The following is a 24,342-nucleotide window of genomic DNA, read 5'->3' as shown; positions in this document are numbered from 1 at the left end:
TGCTCTGTGACTAACACATAGTAGGCATTCGAGGATGAGAAGGTGAAGGAGTATTACTTACTTGCAGTGTTTGCCAGAAAGGAGCTGCCCAGGGCCTGACAGAGATGGGCTCCAGCTGGCAGTGCTGTGGGGCCAACTGCTTGTGCCTTGTGTCTGGGAAAATAGATGATGCCAAGGAGCTAGAAATTTCCTGGTAACCAAGGCTCAGCCAAGGCCATCTTAAAAGTTCTTGTTTTTGCTCTGTCTTTAGAGAGCGGACTTTAGTTGTCCTTGTTAAAATGCAAATGAATTTCCTCTGAAGTGGGCTCTGCAGAGCTATTATGGCTAATGACCATAAGAGTCTGACAATAGGAAGCCAGACAGGATGTGACCCCCACGTAGACCCAATGACAGCTTCAGGGCACAGTGACAGCTTCAGAAGCGAAGGGATTTCAGGAAGCAGAGGAAATACAGCGGAATAGTCAAAAGCAGAGGCTTTGCAGTAAATGAGACCTGGGTTCAAATCCTGCTTCCGCCTCCTATGTGACCTTGGTATCTGAGTGAGCCTTGATTTCTGAGTGAGCCTTGATTTCCTCATGAATAGCACCTTCTGCATACGTGGGCATCTCCCTCTGTCTCTCAGCCCAGGTAGGGAATCTGCCCCTCCTTCTGGACCACAGCCTCCTCCCGCTGATTATAGCACAAGCTCAGAGTCTAGGCAGTTGCTTGCAGACTGTACCACACAAATGAATTATCTGCAGGCTTACCTGGAATTCTGGTTCCTAGACTGACACCCCAGAGATTGTGATTCTGTGTATCTCGATGGGGCTCTGGAAGCTGCATGTTTAACAAGCTCCTGATGTGTCTCTGAAGCAAGTGGTCTCTACACTACATGTTGAGAATCACTGGGCCGTAGGAGAGACTGACCAGCCTGAGATCTTTCCAGTTCCCTGTAGAAACTGTTAAATGAGGGGCCCTGAGGCCAGCCATAGGGCTTAGAAAATGACTTGTAGGGCAGCCCCAGTGGCGCAGCGGTTTAGTGCCGCCTGCAGCCCAGGGCGTGATCCTGGAGACCTGGGATCGAGTCCCACATTGAGCTTCCTGCATGGAGCCTGCTTCTCCCTCTGCCTGTGTCTCTGCCTCTCTCTCTTTCTCTCTCTCTCTCTGTGTGTCTCTATGAGTAAGTAAATTTTTAAAAATCTTAAAAAAAAAAAAGCAAATGACTTGGAGATCATGACTTGCAGAGTGGCTGAATCTGAATTTTAACTACATGGAAGAACAATTCCAAAGGAGGGAACAGCATTAAATAAGGCACAGAAACACAAAGTGATTCGTGTGTGTAGTGTCTTAACCAGAACACTATTACTATAGTATAAAGTCAAAGCTGAATGTGATGGAAATGAGACCAGAGGAAGTGAAAGGCAGGCCCTGAGCAATTTGTAGACCAAGTGAAGTGTTTAGACTATTTATTAGGGACAGTGGGAGAGTGAAATGACCAGATTTATGTTTTAGAAAGATAACTCTGGTCCTGGATGACAGGTTAGTTGTAAGAGGAGAGCCTGAGGGCAGATAAACCAGTCAGGAAGCTGTTGAGGTTATTCAGATAAAAGAAGTTGGAGATCTTAACTGGGGCAGTGCTGGTGGGGATGCTGAGAATGGAGAGACAAAATGCTCAGGGGGCAAAGTCATCAGCTCAGTGATTCTTCTGAGGTAAGAGAGTGGATGAGAGAGCAGGTGAAGAGCAGGGACTCAAGAGGGCTTCTGGAGGCTAGGGCATATGGGGTGGTAGAGATGCCATTCAAGGAGGGAGGAAAGTACCCACTTTGGAGGGAGATGATGGGCTCCGTGTGGGACACACTGTCTAGTGAGATGCCTAGTAAACAGTTGGATACCTGGATCTGGGGTCAGGACAGAGGCAAGGCTTGGGATATAGATTGGAAGCCATCAGTACATCCTATTTGAAGCTGTGAGAGTAATGAGGTCCCCTGACACAGGATAGGAAAGACCAAGCAACATTTTAGGAACAGAGAAAGGAAGAAGTTCCTTTAAGAGATCAATAAGAAACAGCAGTTAGAGAGGCAGAGAAGCCAGAAACAAGCAGTGTCATGAATAGCAAAGGAAGGAAGGGTGTCAAGAAGAGGATGGGTCATCAGGGTCAAGTGCATCAAATAGAGCTTGGCCTAAGAATGTTCTTACAGTGGAGAGGTGAAATGTCTCCTGGTTAGCAAGAGCAGCCTCGGTTGGACAGAGGACAGACCCTGGACCACCCTGGTCAAGCAGCAGGTGGGAGGAGAGGAAGTAGAGACTGGGTTGGGGATCCTTTTCCAAAAAGCATACCATTTGAAGAGAGGTGAGAGCTTGCTAGATAGCTAGCAAGCTACTTAGTGATGGAGACATGAGAATTTTGAGGATGGTTTCTGGACAAAAGTAAAGAGTGAGTAGAGCATGAAAGCTTGAAAATGAGCCATCTCATTTCATCTCCTTGGAAAGGAGATGGCAATAGAGCATCACCTGAGAGGAGGGGACCAGGAACAAGGGACCCACAGGGAGAGGCTTGCTTCAAACAGGGAGAGCAAACCCTCAGAGCTGAGAGGGATGTGGGGATGATGATGGACACTGGTAGACAACTTGGCAAATATTCTTTTTAGTCTAGGCTCTGCCACTTCAGCTGCTGACCCTGGGCAAGTAACTTAAGCATCTTACACTCCATTTTCTTAGCAGTGATGTACAAGTACTAAAGAATGTTGCTCTTAACAGAGGTTATCAGGAGTAAATTAAGGCATGTAAAGCACTCGGCACAACTGCTGGCAAAGAATAAGTACTCAGATGCTTAGTCATTATTACTGTGCTTACACATTGTCATATGAAGGGTAAACACAAGGAATTGAAGTGCTTTATATCTAATGTTGAAAAGTAAGATTTGAGGCTGTCTCCTGAGAGGGAACCACACTGAAGATGGAAGAACGGGGAGAATGTTATGAACTCTTGCTGATGTGGGTGGAGGTAGGAGGTGATCAAGGACAAGTCACATGTTTTTATGTTTACTCATAGATTTACCATTTGTGGTGCTCTTATATTCCTTCTTTAAAGATGCAAATTGCCATCTGTAAAATTTGCCTAAAGCATTTCTTATAATTAGGGCCCACTGGTGACAGATTATCACAGCTTTCCCTTACTTGAAAATGTTTTGCCTTCATTTTTTAAGAAAAGTTTCACTGGCTGTGGAATTCTAGGCTGCCATGATCATGGTGGTGGTGATGCTCTTTCTTTGGAACTTGAAAGATGCTTTTCCACGGTCTTCTGTCCTCCATTGTTTCTGCTAAGAAATCAACTGTCATTCTTGCCATTCTTGCCATTATTCCCTGGTGTATAAAGTGTTTTTCTGTTTTCTCCCTGCTATCAAGGTTTTCTCTGTATCTTTGGTTTCAGCAGTTTGACTCTGACGTGCCCAGGGTGATTTCTTTGTATTTATTATGATTTAGGTTCACCGAGCTACTTGGTACCCTGGGTTGATGTTTCTAACCAAATTGGATAAAACTTTAGCTATTATTTTTTCAAAAATCTTTTTGCTCAATCTGTCTGTTGTTTTCATGAGGCCCCAGTTGCAAGTATAGCAGATTCTTGATATTGTTCAAGCAGTTCTGGAGACTGTGTTCATGTATTTATTTATTTATTGTATCTTTTTTCTCCGTGCTCCATTTTATTTTGGCCTCTCTTCACTGACCTTTCTTCTGCAGTGTTCTAGCTGTTGTTATACAAATCCCGTGTGGTTTTGTTTCAGATATTGTATTTTGTAGTGTTGAGATTTTCAGTTTTTGTTTTTAGAATTTCCATTTATCTCTTGAAATTCATCATTCATCTTTTCCTTTACATTTTTACCATATTTATAGCAGTCATTTTTAAATCCTTCTCTGCTAATCCAACATCTGGTTCACTTGGGGGTCTGTTTTCTTGATTATGGCTTCAATTTCCTTCTCCTTCGTATGTCTAAACCTTTTTTTATTGTGTAGTGGACACTGTGAAGACAGGCATACCTTGGAGATACTGCAGGTTTGGTTCCAGACCATGTGATAAAATGAAACATGAATTTTTTGGTTTCTTAGTGCATATAAAAGTTATATTTATACCACATTGTAGTCTATTAAGCATATAATAACATTGGGTCTAAAAAATAACATACATACCTTAACTTAAAAAACTTTATTGTTGGAGTGTCTGGTCAGTTAAGCGTCTGCCTTCAGCTCAGGTCATGATCTCAGGGTCCTGGGATTGAGCCCCACATCAGGCTCCCTGCTCAGAGAGGAGCCTGCTACTCCCCTTGCTTGTGCTCATTCTCTCTCTCTCTCTCTCTGTCAGATAAATAAACAAAAGCTTTAAAAGAAAATAAAAAGGACTTTATTGTTATGACATGTTAACCATCATCTGAGCTTTCAGCAAGTTGTAATCATTTTGCTGGTGGGAGGGTCTTACCTCAGTGTTGGTGGCTGCTGACTGATCAGAGTGACAATTGCTAAAGGTTGGGGTGGCTCTTAAAATAAGACAACAATGAAGTTTGTCACAATTGACTCTTTCACAAAGGAATTATCTGTAGGATGTATGCTGCTTGATAGCATTTTACCTGCAGTGGAACTTCTTTCAAAATTGGAGTCAGTCCTCTCAACCCTGCCACTACTTTATCAGCTAAGTTATGTGATGTTATCAATCTTTATTGTCATTTCAACAGTCTTCATAGCATCTTTACCAGGAATAGATTCTATCTTAAGAAACCCTTTTTTTTGCTAATCCATAAGAAGCAAGTCCTCAACCATTCAAGTTTTATCATGAGATTGCAGCAAGTCAGTCCCATCTTCAGGCTTCACTTCTAGATCTCTTGCTGTCTCCATCACATCTGCAGTTAACTACCACCTGAAGTCTTGAACCCTTCAAAGTCATCCATGAGTGCTGGAATCAACTTCCAGACTCTTCTTAATGTTTATATTTTGATCTCTTCCCATGAATCACAAATTGTCCTAGTGGCTTATAGAGTGGTTAATACTTTCCAAAAGGTTTCAATTTACTTTGCCCAGATCCATCAGAGGACTCACTATCTTTGGTAGTGATTTACAAATGTAATTTACAAAATGTATTTCTTAAATAATAAGACTTAATAGAATTATAACTTGATCCTTGGCTGCAGGGTGACTGCTGTGTTAGCAGACACAAAAACAACATTAATCTCATTGTACATCTCTATCAGAGCTCTTGGATGACTGGGTGCATTGTCAACGAGCAATAATATTTTGAAAAGAGTCCTTTTTGCCGAGCAGTAGGTCCCAACAGTGGGCTTAAAATATTCAGTAAACCATGTTGTGAATAATGTGCTATCCTCCAGGCTTGATTGTTCCATTTATAGAGCACGGCAGAGTAGATTTAGCATAATTTTTTAGGACTGTAGGAGTTGGGAATGGTATATAAGTACTGGCTTCAACTTAAAGTGACCAGCTGTACTGGCGCCTAACAAGAGAGTCAGCCTGTCTTTCAGAGCTTCCAAGCTAGGCATTGACTTCTCCTCTCTAGCAATGAAAGTCCTAGGGGTACCTGGGTGGCTCAGTCATTGAAGCATCTGCCTTTGGCTCAGGTCATGATCTCAGGGTCCTGGGATGGATGGAGCCTCGCGTTGGGCTCTCTGCTCAGAGGGGAGCCTGCTTCTCCCTCTTCCTCTGCTCCACCCCACCGCTTGTGCTCTCTCTCTCTCTCAAATCAGTCAATCAATCAACTGCTACCTAGCTAGCTATGAAAAAGTCCAAGATGGCATCTTCTTCCAACATACGGCTGTTTTGTCTTCATTGAAAATCTGTTGTTTAGTGTAGCCACCTTCATTAGTTATCTTAGTTAGATCTTCTGGATAATTTGCTGCAGCTTCTACATTGCTGCTTCATGTTGCACTTTGATGTTATGGAGGATGGCTTCTTCCCTTAAACCTCATGAACCTCTACTGAATTCAAGCTTTTCCTCTACAGCTTCCTCACCTTTCAGTCCTCACAGAACTGAAGAGTCTGGACCTTGCTCTGGACCAGGCTTTAGCTTAAGGGAATGTTGTGGCTGGTTTGTTCTTCTACTCAGACCACTAACACTTTCTCCGATTCAGCAATAAGGTGGTTTCATTTTCTTACTGTATATGGGTTCACTGGAGCAGCACTTTGAATTTTCTTCAAGAACTTTTCCTTTGGATTCACAATTTGGCTAACTGTGTGGTGCATGAGGCCCACCTTTCAGCCTTTCTCAGCTTTTGACACCTTTCATCCCTAAGCTTAATCATTTCTAGCTTTTGATGTAAGAGATGTGCAGCCCTTCCTTTCACATAACACTTAAGGCCATTGTGAGTTATTAATTGGCCTGATTTCCACCCTGTGGTGTCTCAGGGAATAGGGAGACCTGAGGAGAGGGAGAGATGGAAGAATGGCCAGTTGATTGGATACTCAGAATACACACAACATTTATCGATTAGGTTCACTGTCTTTTCTGGGTGCAGTTCATGGCACTCCAAAATAATAACAGTTGCAACAGCAAAGATTACTCACTGATCATAGATCACCATAAAAAATATAATAATGAAAATTTTGAAACATGAGAATTATCAAAATGTGACACAAAGACACAAAGTGAGCAAATGCCATTGGAAAAATGGCCCCAATGGACTTGCTCTACACAGAGTTGCCACAGACTTTTAATTTGTTTAAAAAAAAAAAAGAGTTATCTGCAAAGTACAGTAAAGCAAAGCACGGGACAATGAGGTATGCCTACAATAAATTATAGAGATTCTTGGATTCTGTTACCTTCCTCTGAAGAGTGTTTGAGTTTTATTTTAATAGGCAGTTAAATTATGGAGAGCTAATCTTTTTGGGAGGATGGGGCAGGATTACTTACCATGTTTAAATTTTGTTAAGATAGGTCTCTCTTGGTTTTTCCCTCAGTCCTCTGGTGTGACCCTCAGTCCTGCGATGATACCTTTCCTCCCAACGCCAGCCCTTCTGGGTTTCCCATGGAAAGCCTGAGGTGTTTACCAAGCCCCTCTAACTTATAGGACTAGGAAGTTACCTCCGGAAAAATTGGTTAAATGTTGGATCTCACTTCGTTCTCTTGCCTTCCTTCAAAGCTTGTAACCCCTCCATTTTTCTGTCTGCTTTTGCTCACTCTTCAGTGCTTAAAAATTATTTCTTGTATTTTTCCACAGTTTATAATAGTTATCTGTAGGAGGGTTAGTTCGATAAAAACTACTCAGCCATTATTGGAAACCAATCATAGGAATATATTTTGGGGCAAAGCTGATGGTTCAGCCACTCCCAGGAACAATGCCTGTGCTTTGGCAAAAATGTGTACAGTTATGGGAAGGTCTGCTGTAGCTCAGTGGCCTGGCTTGTTGGAGACAGAGTAGTCAGTTAAGAAACCAGATATTTCTCTGATGTGCAAGAAGCATGAAAGTAGGACTAAAGGTGGGAGACAGCTGGAAAGGGAGGAGGTAGAGAGGAGGTTGGCCCCTTCCAGACTTAGTTCTTCAATACCGATGATGTGGTCAGGCTTTTGCGGGGCGGGGAGGGGGGCAATGGAGATAAAATATGTGGGTGTCCAGTAATGGCAGTTATGATTGCAGAGGCCACTGAGTTGAGCTTTGCCAAGGCTTGATCCAGATGGCACAATTCTTGTCATGTCATCTGGTGACTTCTCAGTCCTCCATGGAAGCAGAAGTGGCTTGTGCCCACATGAGATGCATTGGGGTTGTTATTGTTACACTATCATCAGTAATATCAGCATTGCCATCTGTGCTGCTTACCTTTGAGGGGTATGTTTCTCCAAGGTTCTTTGCTCTATTAGTTAGACTATTGTTAATCTGTGTTAAAAGAAACCCAAAATAACAGTAGCTTAAGCAAAATTGAAATTCCATTCTCTCTCGCACAATAGTCTGGATGTAAGCAGTCTAGGACACTGAGGTGGCTCCCCTAGGTCAGGGACTCAGGCTTCCTCCATCTGGTTGCTCTGTCATCACTACTATATCACCTTCATCTGGATGGGCCAGCATGACTCACCACTACCTGTCTTCATTCCAAGCTGCAGGAAAGGGAAAGAGGGCAGCTGTGAGCATGTCACCTGCCCCCCATCATCCCAGAAGATGCATACATCACCTTTACATCCCACTGACCAGAATTTAGCCATCTCCCTGCAAAGGAAGCTGGGAAATACCATCTTTATGGGGGTAGCCATTGATCCATTTACATATCTAGAATCCTATTACTGTCGAAAGGGAGACTGCATATGGGAGGATAGCCAGCAGTCCCTGCCACCAATCCTGAGGTCACACACCTGGTTTTCAGCTCAGGGGTCACTTTACAGAGGCGCTTGGCACTCCTGGGGCACTGATGAAGGGAGAGATTTCCACGTGGTCTGCACAATTCTCCTTAAGGGTATCTGGAAACAAGGACTGTCACACTTCATTGATGAGTGAACATTGTGTGACTTAAGGAACAAGGCTGGTTCCACAAGCCACCTGTCAATTCCAGACTTGTTCCCCAGTGACTACACCATGTAGGAAAGATGTGCACGCTGGGCTACAAAGAGCCCAAGTGATACCGAACTTGTAGTGTTGACCCTTCCAGCTCTGCCTCTGACTCATGAAGTCACCCCAGACGTGCCCTCTAACTTCCCTGATCTTTCATCTCCAATGTAAGGGCTTGGATGGAGGTTATGTCTAAGGTGTATGTTTTAACACCCGTGTTCTAGGATTGTAAGATTCCTCGACACTCCAGGACTCTGCATTAGGGCAGACTTCCAGGGGGGATACAGTTTAACTCCTTTGTGGAATGATTTGGACGTCTGAATGTACATGAACATGCTTGCAGACAGCCTGGGACCTGCAAACATGGGTTTTTCTATCTCCTTGTGCTTCCCTCCATCGTGGTTTTTGCAATCAGAAGTAACTGCAGTTTCCCATACAACTAAGGTTACTTTTTAATCTTATGTTTTTGTTTTAAAATATTCTATTTCTGCTTCTAGAACTATTACACATTAATTGAAGAAAATGGAGAAAATAGAGGAAATTATAAGGAAGGAAGCAAAAAGAACTGCCCATACTGTCGTCATTCACACTGGTGTTTAGTGTGTTCCTTTCATTTTAGTATCCAAGAAAATATGAAAAATACTTCTCCCTACTTAAGTGCATCCTGTTGGGATTATGCTACACATGATATTTACAACCTGCTCTTTTCTGCCTGATGACCGATTCCTCAGGTCCTTAAATATTTTTTGAGAACATGATTTTAAATGGCTGCTAAGGATTCTAACCACATGGGTGTACCACGCTGTACTTTATCATTTATCAGTGCCCTGGACATCCAGGCTATGTCATCAGGCATTATTATTAACTGCATAGCAGTGACATCTCCATATCACACTGATAGTGTCTTAGTTCCTATCCTAGATGCTGTGGGGCAGGTGAGCCTAGAGAGGTTGGGTGGCCTGTCCAAGGCCACACAGTGAGTGGTGGGTCCCAGCCATCTGGCCACAAGGCTGACTATATCCTGCCCAGTCACCTCTCCCCACTGCCAGAAAAGAGAGGGCACAGGGGTGTGCTGGGGACAGTTGGCTCCTAATATGTTGGTTTGGAAGAAAAGAGTCAGTGTGGTTTCCCAGGGAGATGCTGCTCTGGATGGTTTGTTGTGTCCCTGAGGAAACCCAGCTGCTCTCTTCTGCCCACACAGCAGCAAGCCTTGCTCCTGCTCCCCACTCCACCCCTGCCTGCTGGGGGCAGTGGTGGACCAAGCCTGGGGGCCGGAGTTCCAGGAGCCCAGAGGGGAGGCTGTGAGAGAAAGGAGGCAGGTGAGGTCAAGCAGGCTTGGGCCAGGAGACCACCCAGCTTCTGCTCCTCGAGGCTCCCACCTGAGGAAGGCAGGGGATACACCTATCAGGGTGGGGAAGTCTCCTCGCCTGGTTCTTTTGTCCCCTTCACAGAGCAGTTTTGTCACTCCCGAAAACCTGTCCTCATCCTTACTTAGCCCCAACCCACTTCCTCTGAGAGGCACAACTGGCTTCACTATTGGCAGGGGGAGGCAGGGACAGCAGGGCAGGACTTGCCTTAGGCTCGGCATGGGTGTCTCTTCTTTTGCTGGCTATCACTGCCTGCCTGAGGCATTTCAATTTTAACCTTTCCCTGTTTTTCTCTAATAGGCAACCATTGGGATTGACTTCTTGTCAAAAACCATGTACTTGGAAGATCGTACGGTGAGTACCTGACTTTAGAACTAGAAGGACAGGGAGGGCTCCTTTGGACTTATCAGCTGGGGCCATTAGCTGGGCAGCACTGAGAGAGCCCATGTCTACTGCAGAGCTGGCAGGGCCGGCATCCCAGAGCCAGGGCCTTCCTCCAGCCCCCAGTGAGGATCACACTGACCTCCCTGCCCTCCGTGTGACAGGTACGGCTGCAGCTCTGGGACACAGCCGGCCAGGAGAGGTTCCGCAGCCTGATTCCCAGCTACATCCGGGACTCTACAGTGGCTGTGGTGGTGTACGACATCACAAGTGAGTGTGGGTCCAGGGTGCCAGAGGGAGGGTGGCTCATAGAGGCTCTGGGGCCTGTGTGCATGCTCATGTGTGCACACGTGTATGCTGTGTATGCTTGTCTTCTGACTGCAAGAAGATGGGTCCTTGGTGGTGGGGGGTGAGTTGCCTTTGAATACCAGCATGTTTTCCACCTTCCCCCACCATCCTGTGACAGGCATGGGTATACAGGATTGAGCTGGGCCTGCTCAGAGCAGGGGGCTGTGTGTAGAGGTAAGCGGAGGTGCCCATGAGGCTGGCCCTGCTCCTATCCCTCTGTGTCTTCATTGGCCCTGATGGCCAGAGAGACCCCTGTGGAGCCACTTCAGTATGTATATATGGGAGAAGACACTGGTCTCTGGGCCAGCCTTGAACCAGCAGCCATGGTTTTGTCAGCTGACATCCCAGCTCCTCAAAGGGTCTCCTCTGAGGGGAGGCCAAGCAGGTCTGGGAGAGCCATGGGTGGGCTGCATTTCCCACACAGTGTGGCTCCTCTGGCCAGGGCAGCTGTTCTTGAAAGGAAGACTTATTGCAGGGAGAAGGAGTGGGGCCTGGTGCAGAGCCTCAGCTGCCCAGACAAGTTAATAGAACACACCTGATAAGCCCTGGTGCCATGGTCACACCTGGGGTGGGAGGACACCCGGGTGCTGTCCACAGTACTGAAATCACATGGGGAGGCATGTGTGCTCCACTGCTTTGAGCCTGCTGCCCTTGGCCCTGCCCAGCTCCTCTTTCCACCCCTCCGTCTGACCACAGGCTCCCCCCACACCTGAGTAAGGTGGGAGCTGGGTCCTTCGGCCTGGGTTTGTGCAGCCTGACACAAGCAGGATGCAGCGCAGGCTGGGAGCAACCGAGGCTTCCTGGGATAGGCCGTCTCCCCTGCCTTCAAGTGTATGGGTGTTGCCCTGCGACCACTCCCCAAGGTCTGTCACATCTTTTTTTTTTTTTTTTTTAAAGATTTTATTTATTTACTCATGAGAGAGAGAGAGACAGAGACACAGGCAGAGGGAGGAACAGGCTCCATGCAGGGAGCCCAACATGGGACTCGATCCCAGGTCTCCAGGATCAGGCCCTGGGCCAAAGGCAGGCGCTAAACCGCTGAGCCACTGGGCTGGCCACATCTTCTGAGAAAAAGCCTGCCTTCAAATGGCCTTACCTTTTGTGGCCATTGTCTCTCTTGGGGCCACCTCTCTCCTCCTCCTACTTGCATATCCTGAGAGTTCTCTTTGGAAACTCTGGCCCTTCCTGAGCACCACCCCCCTCGGTCAGAGCCCACTGTGTAGGGCCCGCCTCCCCCAGGGGCTGTTGTGGCTCTCCACCAACACTCACACACGCACACACGTTTCCAAGCTCAGCCAAGTCCAGTGTACCCATTTCTCACTCTCTGTTCTGCACCTACAAAGTCAGGTCTGATTCTCAGGTGGGCTCCTAAAACCACTAGTCTCTGTAGCAAATCATGACAATGACCTTCCAACAGGAGGACTCCCACCCTGCCCCAGGGGGTGGTTCAGCAACACAAGGTTTCTCCAAGGCCCTGGGGCAGCAGCTCCACAGACACCCATGGGCCCCCCACTAGAAGGCCCAGACCCACTGGTCTGGGTGTGAGGATGCACAGCCCTCCTCCCTCCTGCTCCTGGTCTCATGCCCCCTCCCACTTTGCCCTCTGTCTGCTCAGGTGGACTCTCATTCTGTTGTCTCCCCACTTTTCCCACCCAGATCTCAACTCCTTCCAGCAGACCTCTAAGTGGATCGACGATGTCAGGACAGAGCGGGGTAGTGATGTTATCATCATGCTGGTGGGCAACAAGACGGACCTGGCCGACAAGAGGTAGGTGTGAGGGTGCAAGGTGCGGGGTGCTGGCAGGCCCGGCCCACCCTCTCCTCTGCGGCTCCTCCTGGCGAAGGAGTTCTTGGATGCGTGAGTGGTGAGTCTGTGCTTCTGATGTGTCCCCATGCATCTGAGAAAGGCGCCTTGGGGCCACTGGAGGCTGTGAGAGCCCTGGGAGACCCTTGTGTACAGTGTCTCAACTCTGCACCCTACCTCGCACTGTCTGCAGGGACGCTTCTCCATGAGAGGTCTATGGAACCCTATGTGCCTGGCCGTGCGCAGCAGTGGGTGGTCTGGGGCCCGGCACGGCCACAGCCCAGCTGCAGCTGGCAGTCCCTCAGGCCCCAGTTGGCTTCTGCTTCTGCATGTATCTCTGCCCCCACGAAATACTTGCACTGGTGTGAGGGTACTGATCCCCAGGAGTGAACGTGCAGAATTTCCCATCTGTGGCTGTGTCTGGGTGGTCGTGATGCTTCCTCGGAGATGCTGCTCCATGGCTGCCTCCACAGACAGGGCTCACTTCAGTGAGGATACACTTTGTCCTACATATATACTTTGTCCACTCATCCCGTGGGACCCAGCTTGGTCAGATAGAGCAGCAGGTCCTGGACGGCGGGCTTCCTCCAGTGTGCTCTGACCATCTACAGAATTATCTGCCTTCGAGCCCACTCTAATAGAGTCCTGTCTTTCAACTAAGGGAAATGGGGCTCAAAGCCCAGTTCCATCACTCAGTAGCTCTAAGTACAACCTTGAGGCAGTCACTTTTAACCTCACCATCTGCCTGTGGAAAAGGAGACTGCTGACACCACCCAGAGAGCCAGTATGTGGCCCAAAGTGCTTTCTAGACACAGACACATGAGATGGTTAATTGTTAGGAAGGGCAGGCATGGGAAGGTCCCCAACCTTCCACAGAGGTCTCTTCCTGAGCTGGGAAGCACCACAGAAGGAAAAGTGGGGATGCTGATACCCTGCTGTGGCCCTGTGCCCTTCATCCTGGACGGGAGCCCTGTCCTCAGCTGACTCGTGGGCGAGGCCCTCATCTCAGGCTGCTCCCTCCACCTCTACCAGGGGCTCATTTTGCCCTCTCCCCTCACTCACAGGCAGATAACCATCGAGGAAGGGGAGCAGCGTGCCAAAGAACTGAGTGTCATGTTCATCGAGACAAGCGCAAAGACTGGCTACAACGTGAAGCAGGTAGGATGCACCTGGCGCTGGTGCCAGCCAGCCTGGCCAGGGAGCCACGTGTGGCTTCCAGCCTGGTTAGTCATGGGCCTGGCTCTGCCTTGCCCTGAGGGGCTAGTGAGCAGGTTGGGGCAGGCCACCAGAGCACCATCAACCCCACTTCATGGGAAACGAGCTAACCTCTAGAGCTGGTAAAGCACATGAGAGAGGGTAAGAGCACTCACTCTCTGGGGGTGTCTCGAGCATGTCATCCTTAGCCACCTTACCAGACTCATGGCCATGTAACATGCTGAGTGTCCGGCCACCAACTTCCAGGTGACAGCAGCAACATTTCCCTAACATCTTACCTCACTTGGGATGGAGGAGTGGGAAATTGAATCTGACCAGCATTTTGGGGTACATGCATTGTGCTTGACAAGTGCTCAGGGCTGTGGAGGGCCAGGTGGGCTTGGAGCTTACAGAGAAAGAGGCCTGGGGAATCAGGATGGTCAGAGAAGCCCTGGAGGAGGTTACTGCTGAGCCTCGCAGCAGGGGGCTTCCCTAGGACCATGGACCTCTAAGGGTGGGGATCCACAGGTCAACAGACTTGGGTTGGCAAGGGCTACCCCTCCAGTCTTCATACACCTCCTCAGACATGAACGTAGGCAGGACAACTCTGTGGTGGTGGCAGCACCTGTGACTTTATCACCGTACAGATCACAACCGTTCTCTTGTCCGCCTGCCATGTTATGGGTCTCTTGGCCTCTACGTGCATCACTGCTCCAGTTCACGGGGTGACTAGACCTGCTGCCAGCTCTCGCTGTTTAACATGTCCATGGGGAAGCACAAATGCAGCTGCATAACCACCTAGTGTCTTTAAAGACTTTAGAAGTGTATTTCAGTCCTGAATGATTTCCTTTATACCCCTATGTAACCGAGGTCACACGCTTATAAGGAGCCCATTGGCTTCAGCTGGCTGCCAGAGAGGTCTTTGGTTCACAAAAGGTTAGGAGCCCCTGTCTTCAAGGAAGAGAGGGCTTGAAGAGGTGAAGAGGGAAGGTGTTCTCTGCAGAGAAGGGTAATGTGTAAGCAGAGATGCGGCTGGAGGGGTGCGTGACCTGGGGAGGGGACTCTGAGTGAGGAGCGTGGCTTGGCAGGGGTGTTACTTCTGCCCTGCCACCCCTAGCAGTGCCTGGGAGCATTACACAAGCTGCCCATCAGCTGTTGGCCTGGATACAGTGATGGTTCATCCCACATGGACAGTGCCCATGGCAGAGGAATGGAGAGAGACAGAGTGAGGGACCCCGAACCCTTCCTCCCCAATTAGAGCCCCCTCAGCATGGCTGTGTTCATGCCCATGCCCTTCCCAGTGCTGTTGTGGTGTCTCTTGGAGCAAGAGCTGCCTATCCCAGGAGGCATGGAGGTGGCCCTGGGTTGCTGCTCTGTGTGGCCCTGATGGAAATTCACAGGATGCAGGGAAGCAATGGGCAGTAGCCCATGAGGCAGGTCATTTCTGCCCTAGTGGTCAGGGGCAGGGAGATGCTGATGTCTCCCTTTTTAGAATGCTCTGGAAGCCACTTGATGGTCTAAGCATGAATTAAATGTGGTCCGTTCAAACTCTGTGGTTCAGAGGAATCTTCATGTAGCGCAGACTCCTGGATTCTAAGGCTGATCATATCTGCTCTCGGAGACCCACGTGTGACCCCAGGAGTTTCCGTCTAACTGGCAGTTTGGCCACCAGCAGGCAGGACACGGCTGCGTGGGCAAGGCCGTGATGGAAAGCTCAAGAGTGACTGGGCCTTTGCACCCTCACTCACTTCTTCCTGCCCCACTTTGGAACCCCCTCTGCATTTGCCCACGGGCTCCCTTACCCTGCCAGGCCCACCAGTGACTTCCCCACTCAGGCCCTCCTCACCCTTGGCCCTGTCACTTGGCTTGGGTGCTCCCATAGAGCTGGGCTCTAGGGTGAGACCATGAACAAGACTCGCCCTGTCTTTAGAGAGCTCACTGAGTCCCTGGAGTTGGAGTATATGGCGGGGGCTGCGGGGGGCGGTGGGGGGGGGGATGTTCAGAATCATCTGGTGCATTATACTTCTGCTTTGTACTTGTCACCTGCTAGGTTCCACGTCTGCCCTGCCTGACGTCCCCACCACACGGTCCTCCCTGTCTACCTACAGACACAGACACCCCACATGTGTGCAGCCTACACACTTCTCCCCCCACACTTACACAAATTCACACACAGACAGTCCACATGTGCATTTTCCACACATGCGCCTCTTCATACAACATACGCATCACCCTAACACCCATACCCAAACAAACCTACAGCATCACACTCACTCTCCTGTATGCTTTTTCTCTCAGAAGTCTTGTTTTCCATGATGTGATTGTATGGCCCTGGCTCCCAGCACCCTGCTGCCCTGATGCCTGTGGACTCACAGAACCCCCTCCCCCCGCCCGCCCTGCATGAAGAGAGGGTCAGAGAGGGTCATTTGTCTCAAGGGCAGGTTGAGAGTTGGTTCCCCACCCAGGCGGTGGGACAGAAGCCTGCCTAAGGGCTTGTCTCCCAGGGCCTAGATCATTTTCTCCACTAGGGTAGGTAGGTCCCTTACAGTCACCAGGACGCATGCTGCGCTCCTGGGGACCCGCGGTCAGCCTGCCTGAGTGAGAGGCCTGCCGGGGCCCAGACCTGTGACAGGCACTAGGGCAAGGGAGGGGGCAGTTCGGTGCAGCGCCGGCCCTTCAGGGCACAGTTGGCGGGCCAGACAGGAGAACAAGGCCCAGGGTCAGGACAAAGAGAGGCAAGAGGGTGGAGAGGCAGGATGGGGCCAGGGGCTCACGCTGCGTCTCCCCCTCTCTCCAGCTCTTCCGACGTGTGGCATCAGCTCTGCCTGGAATGGAGAATGTCCAGGAGAAAAGCAAAGAAGGGAGTATCCTTTTCCTTTATTAAGTGAGTGAAAGATGTGCTGGAGAAGCCATTTATCCACTGGTGGATCCCCTTAGTGTTTTAGAACAGTGGGTGAGCCCTCACCTGGTCTCCAGCCCATCCTTCCCTGCTGAGTACGGCGTGGGCCCTCCTCTGTACCGGGGCGAGGCTGGACTCCAGAGGCTTTAGGAACTCGTCCAGCTCAAACCGTCCTAAAGCCTCTATTTCCAAAGCAGTGGGGGTACCAGGTGGATGTGAAGGACGGTGTGGGGCAAGTGAGAAATAGGAGCTCTGCCCATGTTTACAGTGAACACCACTTGTATTTCACGGGTACAAGTAGACTCTCCACTGCACGGAAGGCTTCTGCACCCAGAACATGGTCCAACCTATTCTACGTGGGAGTTTCCCCAACAGATCCCTCCTCCCGTGTCCTGCCTGCTTCCCTGGCCCAGCCCTGCACAGCCCCAGAGCTCCCTCTGCTCTGTGGGACGAGGTCTGCACGCGGCCACTCACAGAGCCCACCCCAAACCTCAGATGACACCCAGAAGCTGAAATTGAGGCTCAGAGAGGTAGTCTGATCTGCCCAATGGGAAGGAAGGCAGTTGTTCATCCTCTACCATGTTACCAAAAATGTGTTTATGTAGATATATACCAGGAAAATGTTATTTTTGTAGGTGTGGGGAAAATAAAAGGAAGAAAAGTCAGAAAGTCCTACTCAAAATATAGGCCATGGCCAGAAAGTGGCATGGAGGGAAAATGTGATCTTTGGGAGAAGCATGGCTCTTTGTAGTACTCAGAGCCAAAAGAGTCTCTCCCAGAGTCCTTAAACAGGGGCCACAAAAACATCCCTAGGACACCCACAGCAGGACCCACAGCAGGTCCCACAGCAGCACTTACGCTTCCGCCCCGTCCACTGCCCCAGCTCAGTCCTCCAGAGGGGCCCACAGCCCTGCCCGGGAAGAGCCATTCCGTGCTGTGCCGACAGCCTGGCCGTCAGCTGTGTTCGAGCCTGGCGTGAGGGGCTGTCAGCTTGGTGAGGGCAGAGGAGCAGCCTGGCTATGCGTTTTGAACCCATTCCTCTGGTGGAGCTCTGACTGGGGCTCCTCCAGCCCAGTCCCCAGGGCACCAGTGGAAAGGGCTGGAGGCATTTCCCAGGGATGCGGCTTCCCCCGGCAGCCCTCTCAGAGTCTAAGCGACACACTGGGACTAGAGCTTGAGGCGTCACTTGCTGTGAGTGGTGAGGGCAGGGCCCACGTAGCCCTGTGCTAAGATGTGGGATCCATGCCTGACCAGCAGGATGTCCACTTCCAGTGCACCCAGAGGGTGGGATTGCCTGGTAACCAGGCTGAGGCACTGCTTACCAAGAAGGCTTCTGAGGAAGGGCCTGTCCTGCCTGTGTTTACATGGTCATCCCACAGCCCAGGACCAGCTTTGCTTCAGGTCGATGAAGGGGAGGGGTCGTGGGAAGGAGGGGGGTGGGAGCTGGTGACCCTGCCTCCTTCCTGCCCAGGCCAAGCAAAGACCTGAGTAGGTATTTGTGGAAGGACAGAGGATCTACGTGCATAGGGCAGATGAAGGGTGCACAGGGACAGGAGCCAGGGAGCAGCTTCTCCGTCAGTCATCTTCCTTAGCCCAGGCCCCTGCAGTGATCGACATCAAGCTGGACAAACCCCAGGAGCCCCCAGCCAGTGAGGGCGGCTGCTCCTGCTAATGCAGCCTGACCTGCCAGCTTCCTTTGACACTACTCGCTTGTTGTGTTGCTTCCTATTGGTTAGCTTCCTAAGGGGGGTGGGAAATGAGCTTATCAAGATGGGAGGATTTTTCTTTTCTCTCTGTCTCTAGGAGTAGGGTGGGGTGGGGAGGGAGGCTGGGCATCAGGGATCACGTCACTCTTAACAGCTGTTACTTAAACAACTATTTTTTGGTTTGGTTGTAATATATTGTACTTTATTAAGATTGCCAAAAACTGTTAAAATTTAAAAAAATTTAAATCATGTGTATACAACTTTTTGCCAGATAAAAATGTAGTCATTTTTATTTAAAAGATGTGCTTTTTGTTTTTGTATATTTGTAAACTTACAGAGAACCTTTTCCACACACCTCCTCCTTCCTGCCCTCTTTGAACCATTCATCACCTCTGCCCTCCTTCCACCCCGGCCCGATAAATTACAATTAATGGGGCAACTTAATTAGGTTCCAATCCCAGGCCCCACCCACCAAACAGGCCCTCTTTGGTTAAATCAAACACTGAACACAGCCGCCTCTGAAGAGGCAACCTTTAACTCTGTCCTTCTTCCGTGGCCAGAGTGGGACATCAGCCATGGCCCTGAGCTGAAATTAAGGCCTTGTGGACGGCAGGGAGCCCGGCAGCAGGCCTCACTGGAATTCCTCCTGCCTCTCCCTTCCCCTCTCCGATAAGCCTAGAAGGGCGTGGAGGGCACGTGCCACAGGCAACCTGTGTTCTCTGTGGTCCACTCAGTGGTTAGCAGAGAGGTCACTGGAAGGAAGGACGGGGTGCTGTTGGCTACTGGGGCTTGTGTCGATGTGTGGTTCATAGCCTTGGGGCACCATGTGGTTCTGAAAATGTTCTAATCAGCCTTCCCAGCAATCAGCACACATGTCTGGGTTAAATCTAAGGGAAGGGCAGAAGGAAACGCAGTGTGTGCCGCCCCGAAGCCCTCGTCCTTGCACCTCAGCAGAGCTAGAGCCTGTATCGCACGGTGTCCGTCTGTGATTGGGGTGAGGGGGGTCAGCTGCTGTACCGCCACCTTGAAGATGCAAGTTCAGATCCTTGGCTGCTAGTTCTATGGAGTGCTGTTCTGGAAAGGCTGACCTCTTGATGTGTTTGCCCCACTGGCATAATGCAGTTGTAATTATTGTGCACTTACCTTTGAGGGTTTTGTGGCAGCACTCTGGTTGCTGGAAGGTGCTGCTGAGGTGGGGTCTCCAGAAGGCTGCCCAGAGAGAGCCATCCTTGCCATTTTGACTCATTTCTGAGAAGGGCTTGGTCCGAGGACCTCTAAAATCTCTGAAGATAATTCTAAGTGATGGAGCCCATTTGGCCAGCGTTCCAAATAGACCCAGACTTACCGACCCTGAGCCCGCACAGAGCCAGGCAGTGGGCTTGGCAACTCCGGCCAAGACACAGTAAACCCTGCTCTCCAAGCTGGGCTTGAGTCTGCCTCCAGGCTGCTGTTGGGCATGTCTTAAGGGAGCTAAATGACCATCTGGGAGTGGTAGGGGCTGAATTCCTCCACAAAGCAGGACTCCAGTAAGTTATTGCAATGAACTTTGGAACTTCTCAGAAACTAATCCAAAATGGCAGCCAGTAAGTAGACAGGATTCACTGGTATTTGTCCAGTGGGCCTGTCACACACTCTCAGCTTAAGGAGACGGTCAGAGCTGATGTTTAGAGAGGAATTTATCTTCAGGTGAAGAAGAGAGGAAGCAGGATTTTTCACTGAGCTCTTCTTCCAGAAAGCAAAGACTGATGTACGAACGTTAATTCCAGTGTCATGTGTTTAGTTTTTATATGTGTGTACATAATTATATATAGAGATAGACTTGTGTATACACCTTCCACACACATTCTCACAGAGATACATGTGCTCAATGTATATTCTTGTTTTTCCTGCTCTCAAGTTGGAACTTGCATTGTGATAACAGTTTTGGAAATTCAAAAGTACTGCAACGTGTTGAAATAAGAAATACTTAATATTGTCAAAAAACTTGTGATTGTCTTGCCATCAATAAACTAATGCATAGATGTGTTAAACTACAGGCAAAAATAGCCACGGGAATATGTGCACCGTTTCTCTCTATACTTACATGCATAGGTGTGCATGCCCATGTGGGCCAGTACCCCCCCACCATGGCACACCCCCAAGTGGTGCTTGTTGGAAGAGTGCTTACTTACCTCGTGAGGATTGATAGAGTCTATGTTACAGTATCAGCCTGGTTGGCAGTGAGGCCCATTGCTTTTGGCCTTGGGGACAGCCCCATTTGCTGGGATCTGCACTGGGTCCCAGGGAATGAATGTATGGTGGATTTTAATATTCTTGGTACTAAGCGTAGCTTTTCTTAAACATTCCTGTAAAAACAAAGCAGAAACTCAGTTCCCTTCTCATGTGCACACGTAAGTTAAGGCACCATGAACATTTCTTTCCATCACAGCCCAAGAGCAGTAAGAGATGCAGATGTCATTTGGCTTGATGTGGCCTCGGGGAGCCCTGCCTTCCTAGCATGTACACAAGGTCCTCTCTCGAGTCCAGGCTCTCCCGAGCGGCTTCTTCTGAGGTGAGGGCAGTTGTCTCCTCTTGTCCTTCCAGCCTAGTGGTGCCATGCCATTCCATGACCCTCCTTCTCTCAGGCCTGATTTCTGCCCCTCACTTCCTGGTCTGTTGGGGCAGCCGGATCTCTTGCACAGAATTGGGTTGGTTCCTTGGCTCTCATTTTGAGCAGGTGCCATCACTGACTCTTGGTTATAGGTAGTATCTAGACTTGGAGCTGAGGTTTAGTAATAAAATGATCAGGTTCCTTTGAAGAGGGGGTGAAATTGCCACCACTTCCCCAGTGAGTGTTCCATCCCTGCCAAATCCAGATGGGCTAGCATGAGGCAGAGCCATCGTTCAGTCCCTCTCCCTACGGACTAGCCCTTACCTGGGAGATGGCCGGGGTCCTCTTCTTCAGGCCCCCTTTTTTTTTCTTTGAGGGGAAGTGTCAAAGAAAAGTTGTCAGTAAAGCTCCTATTCTAGAGGCATCTGAAAAAGCATAAGATACAGGAAGCAGATAGCATAGTTATAAATGCACACACGTGCCAGAACGAAGGTCGGCGGCAGGTGTGAGAAGTGCAGCGTTTAGTCCACGGTTAGCAAGCGGACTGGTTATGAGCAATCCCTCTCAGTCAGAGCCATTACTCTCACCACTCTCTTCCTGTCAGCATCCTCAGACATTCTGGAACACTCCTGGGTCTGAGGAGCAACCAGATCACTTCAAGTGTCTCAGGCAACAGAAACGAGAATTAAAATGCCGGTAGCTAAGTGTACAGACATATCTTTGAGTGCACACGTCTCTGACCTTCCAATGGCAAGCCGGTGCTGGGAGCCCCTGCCCTCAAGCACCAGGTGTGACAAAATGGCACCGCTGGCTTCGGTGTCCTTCGGGCAGAGCAGCCGCATTCCTTCATATGGCAGAAGGCAGGTGAGAATGTCAGGATGTGAGAACAGGTGGCCAAGGACGGAGTCCCAATCTGAGCCACGTGAGGGGCAGCTGAACAGAAGTCATTGTGCATCAACCAAGCAGGGCCGCATGCTCACTAGTTTCCAAACTACCTCTCCCCCAAGCATGTGATGAGGTGTCACCACCTAGCTACGGCAGCACGATGCGGAGGTCTCCCGTCCTTCCTGTCTCCGAGACAGGAAGACTGAGGCAGAGAAGGGCCACTTGCTTGTGAGCACCCGGCAAGTCGGAAGCGCTCAGAGCCGAGGTGTTTCCATTCTTCATCCATCGCCAACCTGCGCGAACCAGTGTGACTGTGCGCCCGTATGGAAGGGGCTGCTGTGCGCGGCTGCTCCTCAGACCACCTCTACTCTGGTTAGGATAGAAGGTTCTGGCCAGCGTACCTGAGCGAGCTGGGAAAGAACGCATGTCCATTTCACGCTCCTCCATTGCTAAGAAGGGCCAGTCCCCAAGTCCACTCTGTCATGGGCACCCACAGACCAGGGCATCCTTTGAGTTTTTGTTTGAAATGAACTATTTAGATGTTCCAAAACCTTGGGCTCTCGAGTGTACGCTCTCCAGCGCCACAGCCCTGCGTGGCTGACACTCCCCGCAGGGCATGGCTTATCCTTGCAGTGGGGTTTGGAAGCTTCCTTCCACTGGGAAGCCTCCATACACGGAAGGCCAGCCTGCGTCGTGTGGTGTGTCGACTTGTCCCCTCACTTTCCCTCACCCATCCCCTTCAAAGTGATTGGCCACGAGGAGCACAGAGGGTGGCATTTCCATCTTCACTGGCTCAGCAGGCATAAATGGCCACGTTGACTTTACATGAAACTGTGTAAAATGTGGAAGACTCAGCATGTTGATCAAACAATAAACTGTCCTGATTCTCTAACACAAAACCTCTGTCTACTGTCTCTAAGTGGTGCAGTCATATATGGCGGGTGGGGGCGCAAAAATGTATTTCTTCAAGTGCCTGCTCCACAAAGCCCCTCGTCTCCTGTCTGGTGCGAGGTCTTCCACCCAGAGCCTTGTTTCTTCCTCTTCACCCGGGCCCTCCACATACTCAGACATACGAATGAGGGGAAGGGTGCCCTCATTTCCATCACCTCCGCTCTGCCTAAAGGCTGATGGGAAGGGAAGCCCCGGGCAGAACGGAGACTCGGGGGTGTGTAGTAACTTCTGTCAGCCCTGGTCTCCACAAGTCATGGCTGGAGGTCCTGAAAGGCAGGTACAGGGACCGAATCTCTCCTCCTCCTGGTGATCTCCAAAAAGCCATTTAAGTAATTTAGGGTGAACCGTAATCATCCTCCAGGTGACACCACCAAGCAGCCACATACCACCTCCCCTTCCCCCACACTATAGAGAACATCCCCTGAGAGGCCCCTCAGGTCTCTGTCATCTCCAGACTAAAAGCTGCCATAAAGGCCAGGACAACTGTGGGGCCAATCCGGAGAGGACGCAAAGGCCAAGATCAGGCCCAGAACTGCCCTGGCCTGGGAATGCTGGAGTCCTGGAGCTATGGAGTAAGCCAGGTTCACCAGATCTCCCTCTTCTTCAAGTTCAACTTTACATTATCTTTCCCCTTCAAAGTTTCTAAAGTTTCTGGAACACCCTCCAATCTGCCACCTCAGGGAAGCCACCTCTAAATTAGGAGGGACAGGAAATAGATGTCTCTGCCCACCAAGCCTAACCTTTGTGGCTGCCAGATGTAAAATGTGAGGTAGAGGAGGTACCGGGGATGACAAGGGGCAGAGGAGGCCTGACGACCAAAGTACACGCGCTGGTACAAACCAGACTGAAGCCAGAGCCAAGCTATTCCAAGACGGGGAGGGCATAACCTTGCCGAGGAGGACAGCATTTATACACACGACTGTCCAGCAGCCCCTCCTCCTGCCAGATGAAGGGAGTAGCACCCTGGACTCCCCAGACTCAGATGTGAAGATAACAGAGGGTTGGTGAGTAACCTGTCCCAGGTGCCCCGTGTGGCGCTGACGGATGCTGCTCAAGGTGGCCAGTGAGCAAGAGTGGAGAAAGGAGCTTTGATAATCCTATGCTAACCTCAAACTTAGAAATGCCACAATAAGTATACTGATAAGCATATCACAAATACCACAAACAAAAACATACATTTCAGTTGAGACACAATCAGCTTAAGTCAATGGAACACTAAATGTCTTACACATAACAGGACCACAGGGGGACACTGGGATCCCAGGAGGTGCTGAGACAGAAGCCACGGGGAAAAGGTAAGTGGTGCTCTCCATGAACGGCAGCTGTTGTTGCTACGACCGCAGCAAACTGGCAGATGCCTGGCAGTGGAGGGGCTACCGAGGCCCCAGAACCCTAGGGAGAGGGCTTGAAAAATGACCTGGAATAAGAACCGTATGGCCAGCACCTTAACCCCTCAGTCTGTATGTGTGCTCCATACCGTGTGGAAGGCCCCATTCCAGAAGCAGTGGCGTGCCCAGGCATATTCACTGCAGCCACCCACCTACCAAGGCATCTCCCCACATCCCGAACCTCTCCCTTAGCCAGGAATGGGTGATTCGTACCAGGTGGCAGCTGGCCTGTGAGGAGGTCTCGGGACCCAAACACACCCAGTGGCTCAGACACTGCTATGTTCCCAAGAAGGAGCGGTTTCAAGCCATGACGGTCTCTA

General features: G+C 49.9%; 1 protein-coding gene across 2 annotated transcripts in view; it reads left to right on the top strand.

Annotated features, from left to right (window-relative positions):
* RAB6B (RAB6B, member RAS oncogene family) overlaps window positions 1-22,582 on the top strand; it is a 60,313-nt gene extending 37,731 nt beyond the window's left edge. For both annotated transcript variants that reach the window (XM_025448898.3, XM_049099828.1), the window contains exons 3-8: window positions 10,177-10,230; window positions 10,422-10,527; window positions 12,262-12,373; window positions 13,474-13,567; window positions 16,401-16,467; window positions 18,110-22,582. In XM_025448898.3, the coding sequence (XP_025304683.1) occupies window positions 10,177-10,230; window positions 10,422-10,527; window positions 12,262-12,373; window positions 13,474-13,567; window positions 16,401-16,467; window positions 18,110-18,174 (498 nt within the window). In that variant the 3' untranslated portion in view covers window positions 18,175-22,582. The remainder of the gene's footprint in view (window positions 1-10,176; window positions 10,231-10,421; window positions 10,528-12,261; window positions 12,374-13,473; window positions 13,568-16,400; window positions 16,468-18,109) is intronic.
* Window positions 22,583-24,342: the final 1,760 nt, after the last annotated feature.

This window comes from Canis lupus, chromosome 23, assembly GCF_003254725.2.
Source record: "Canis lupus dingo isolate Sandy chromosome 23, ASM325472v2, whole genome shotgun sequence".
In the NCBI taxonomy this organism is placed as follows: Eukaryota; Metazoa; Chordata; class Mammalia; order Carnivora; family Canidae; genus Canis; species Canis lupus.
The sequence above is the reverse complement of the archived record's forward strand: the minus strand, read 5'-3'. Positions and strand labels throughout refer to the sequence as shown.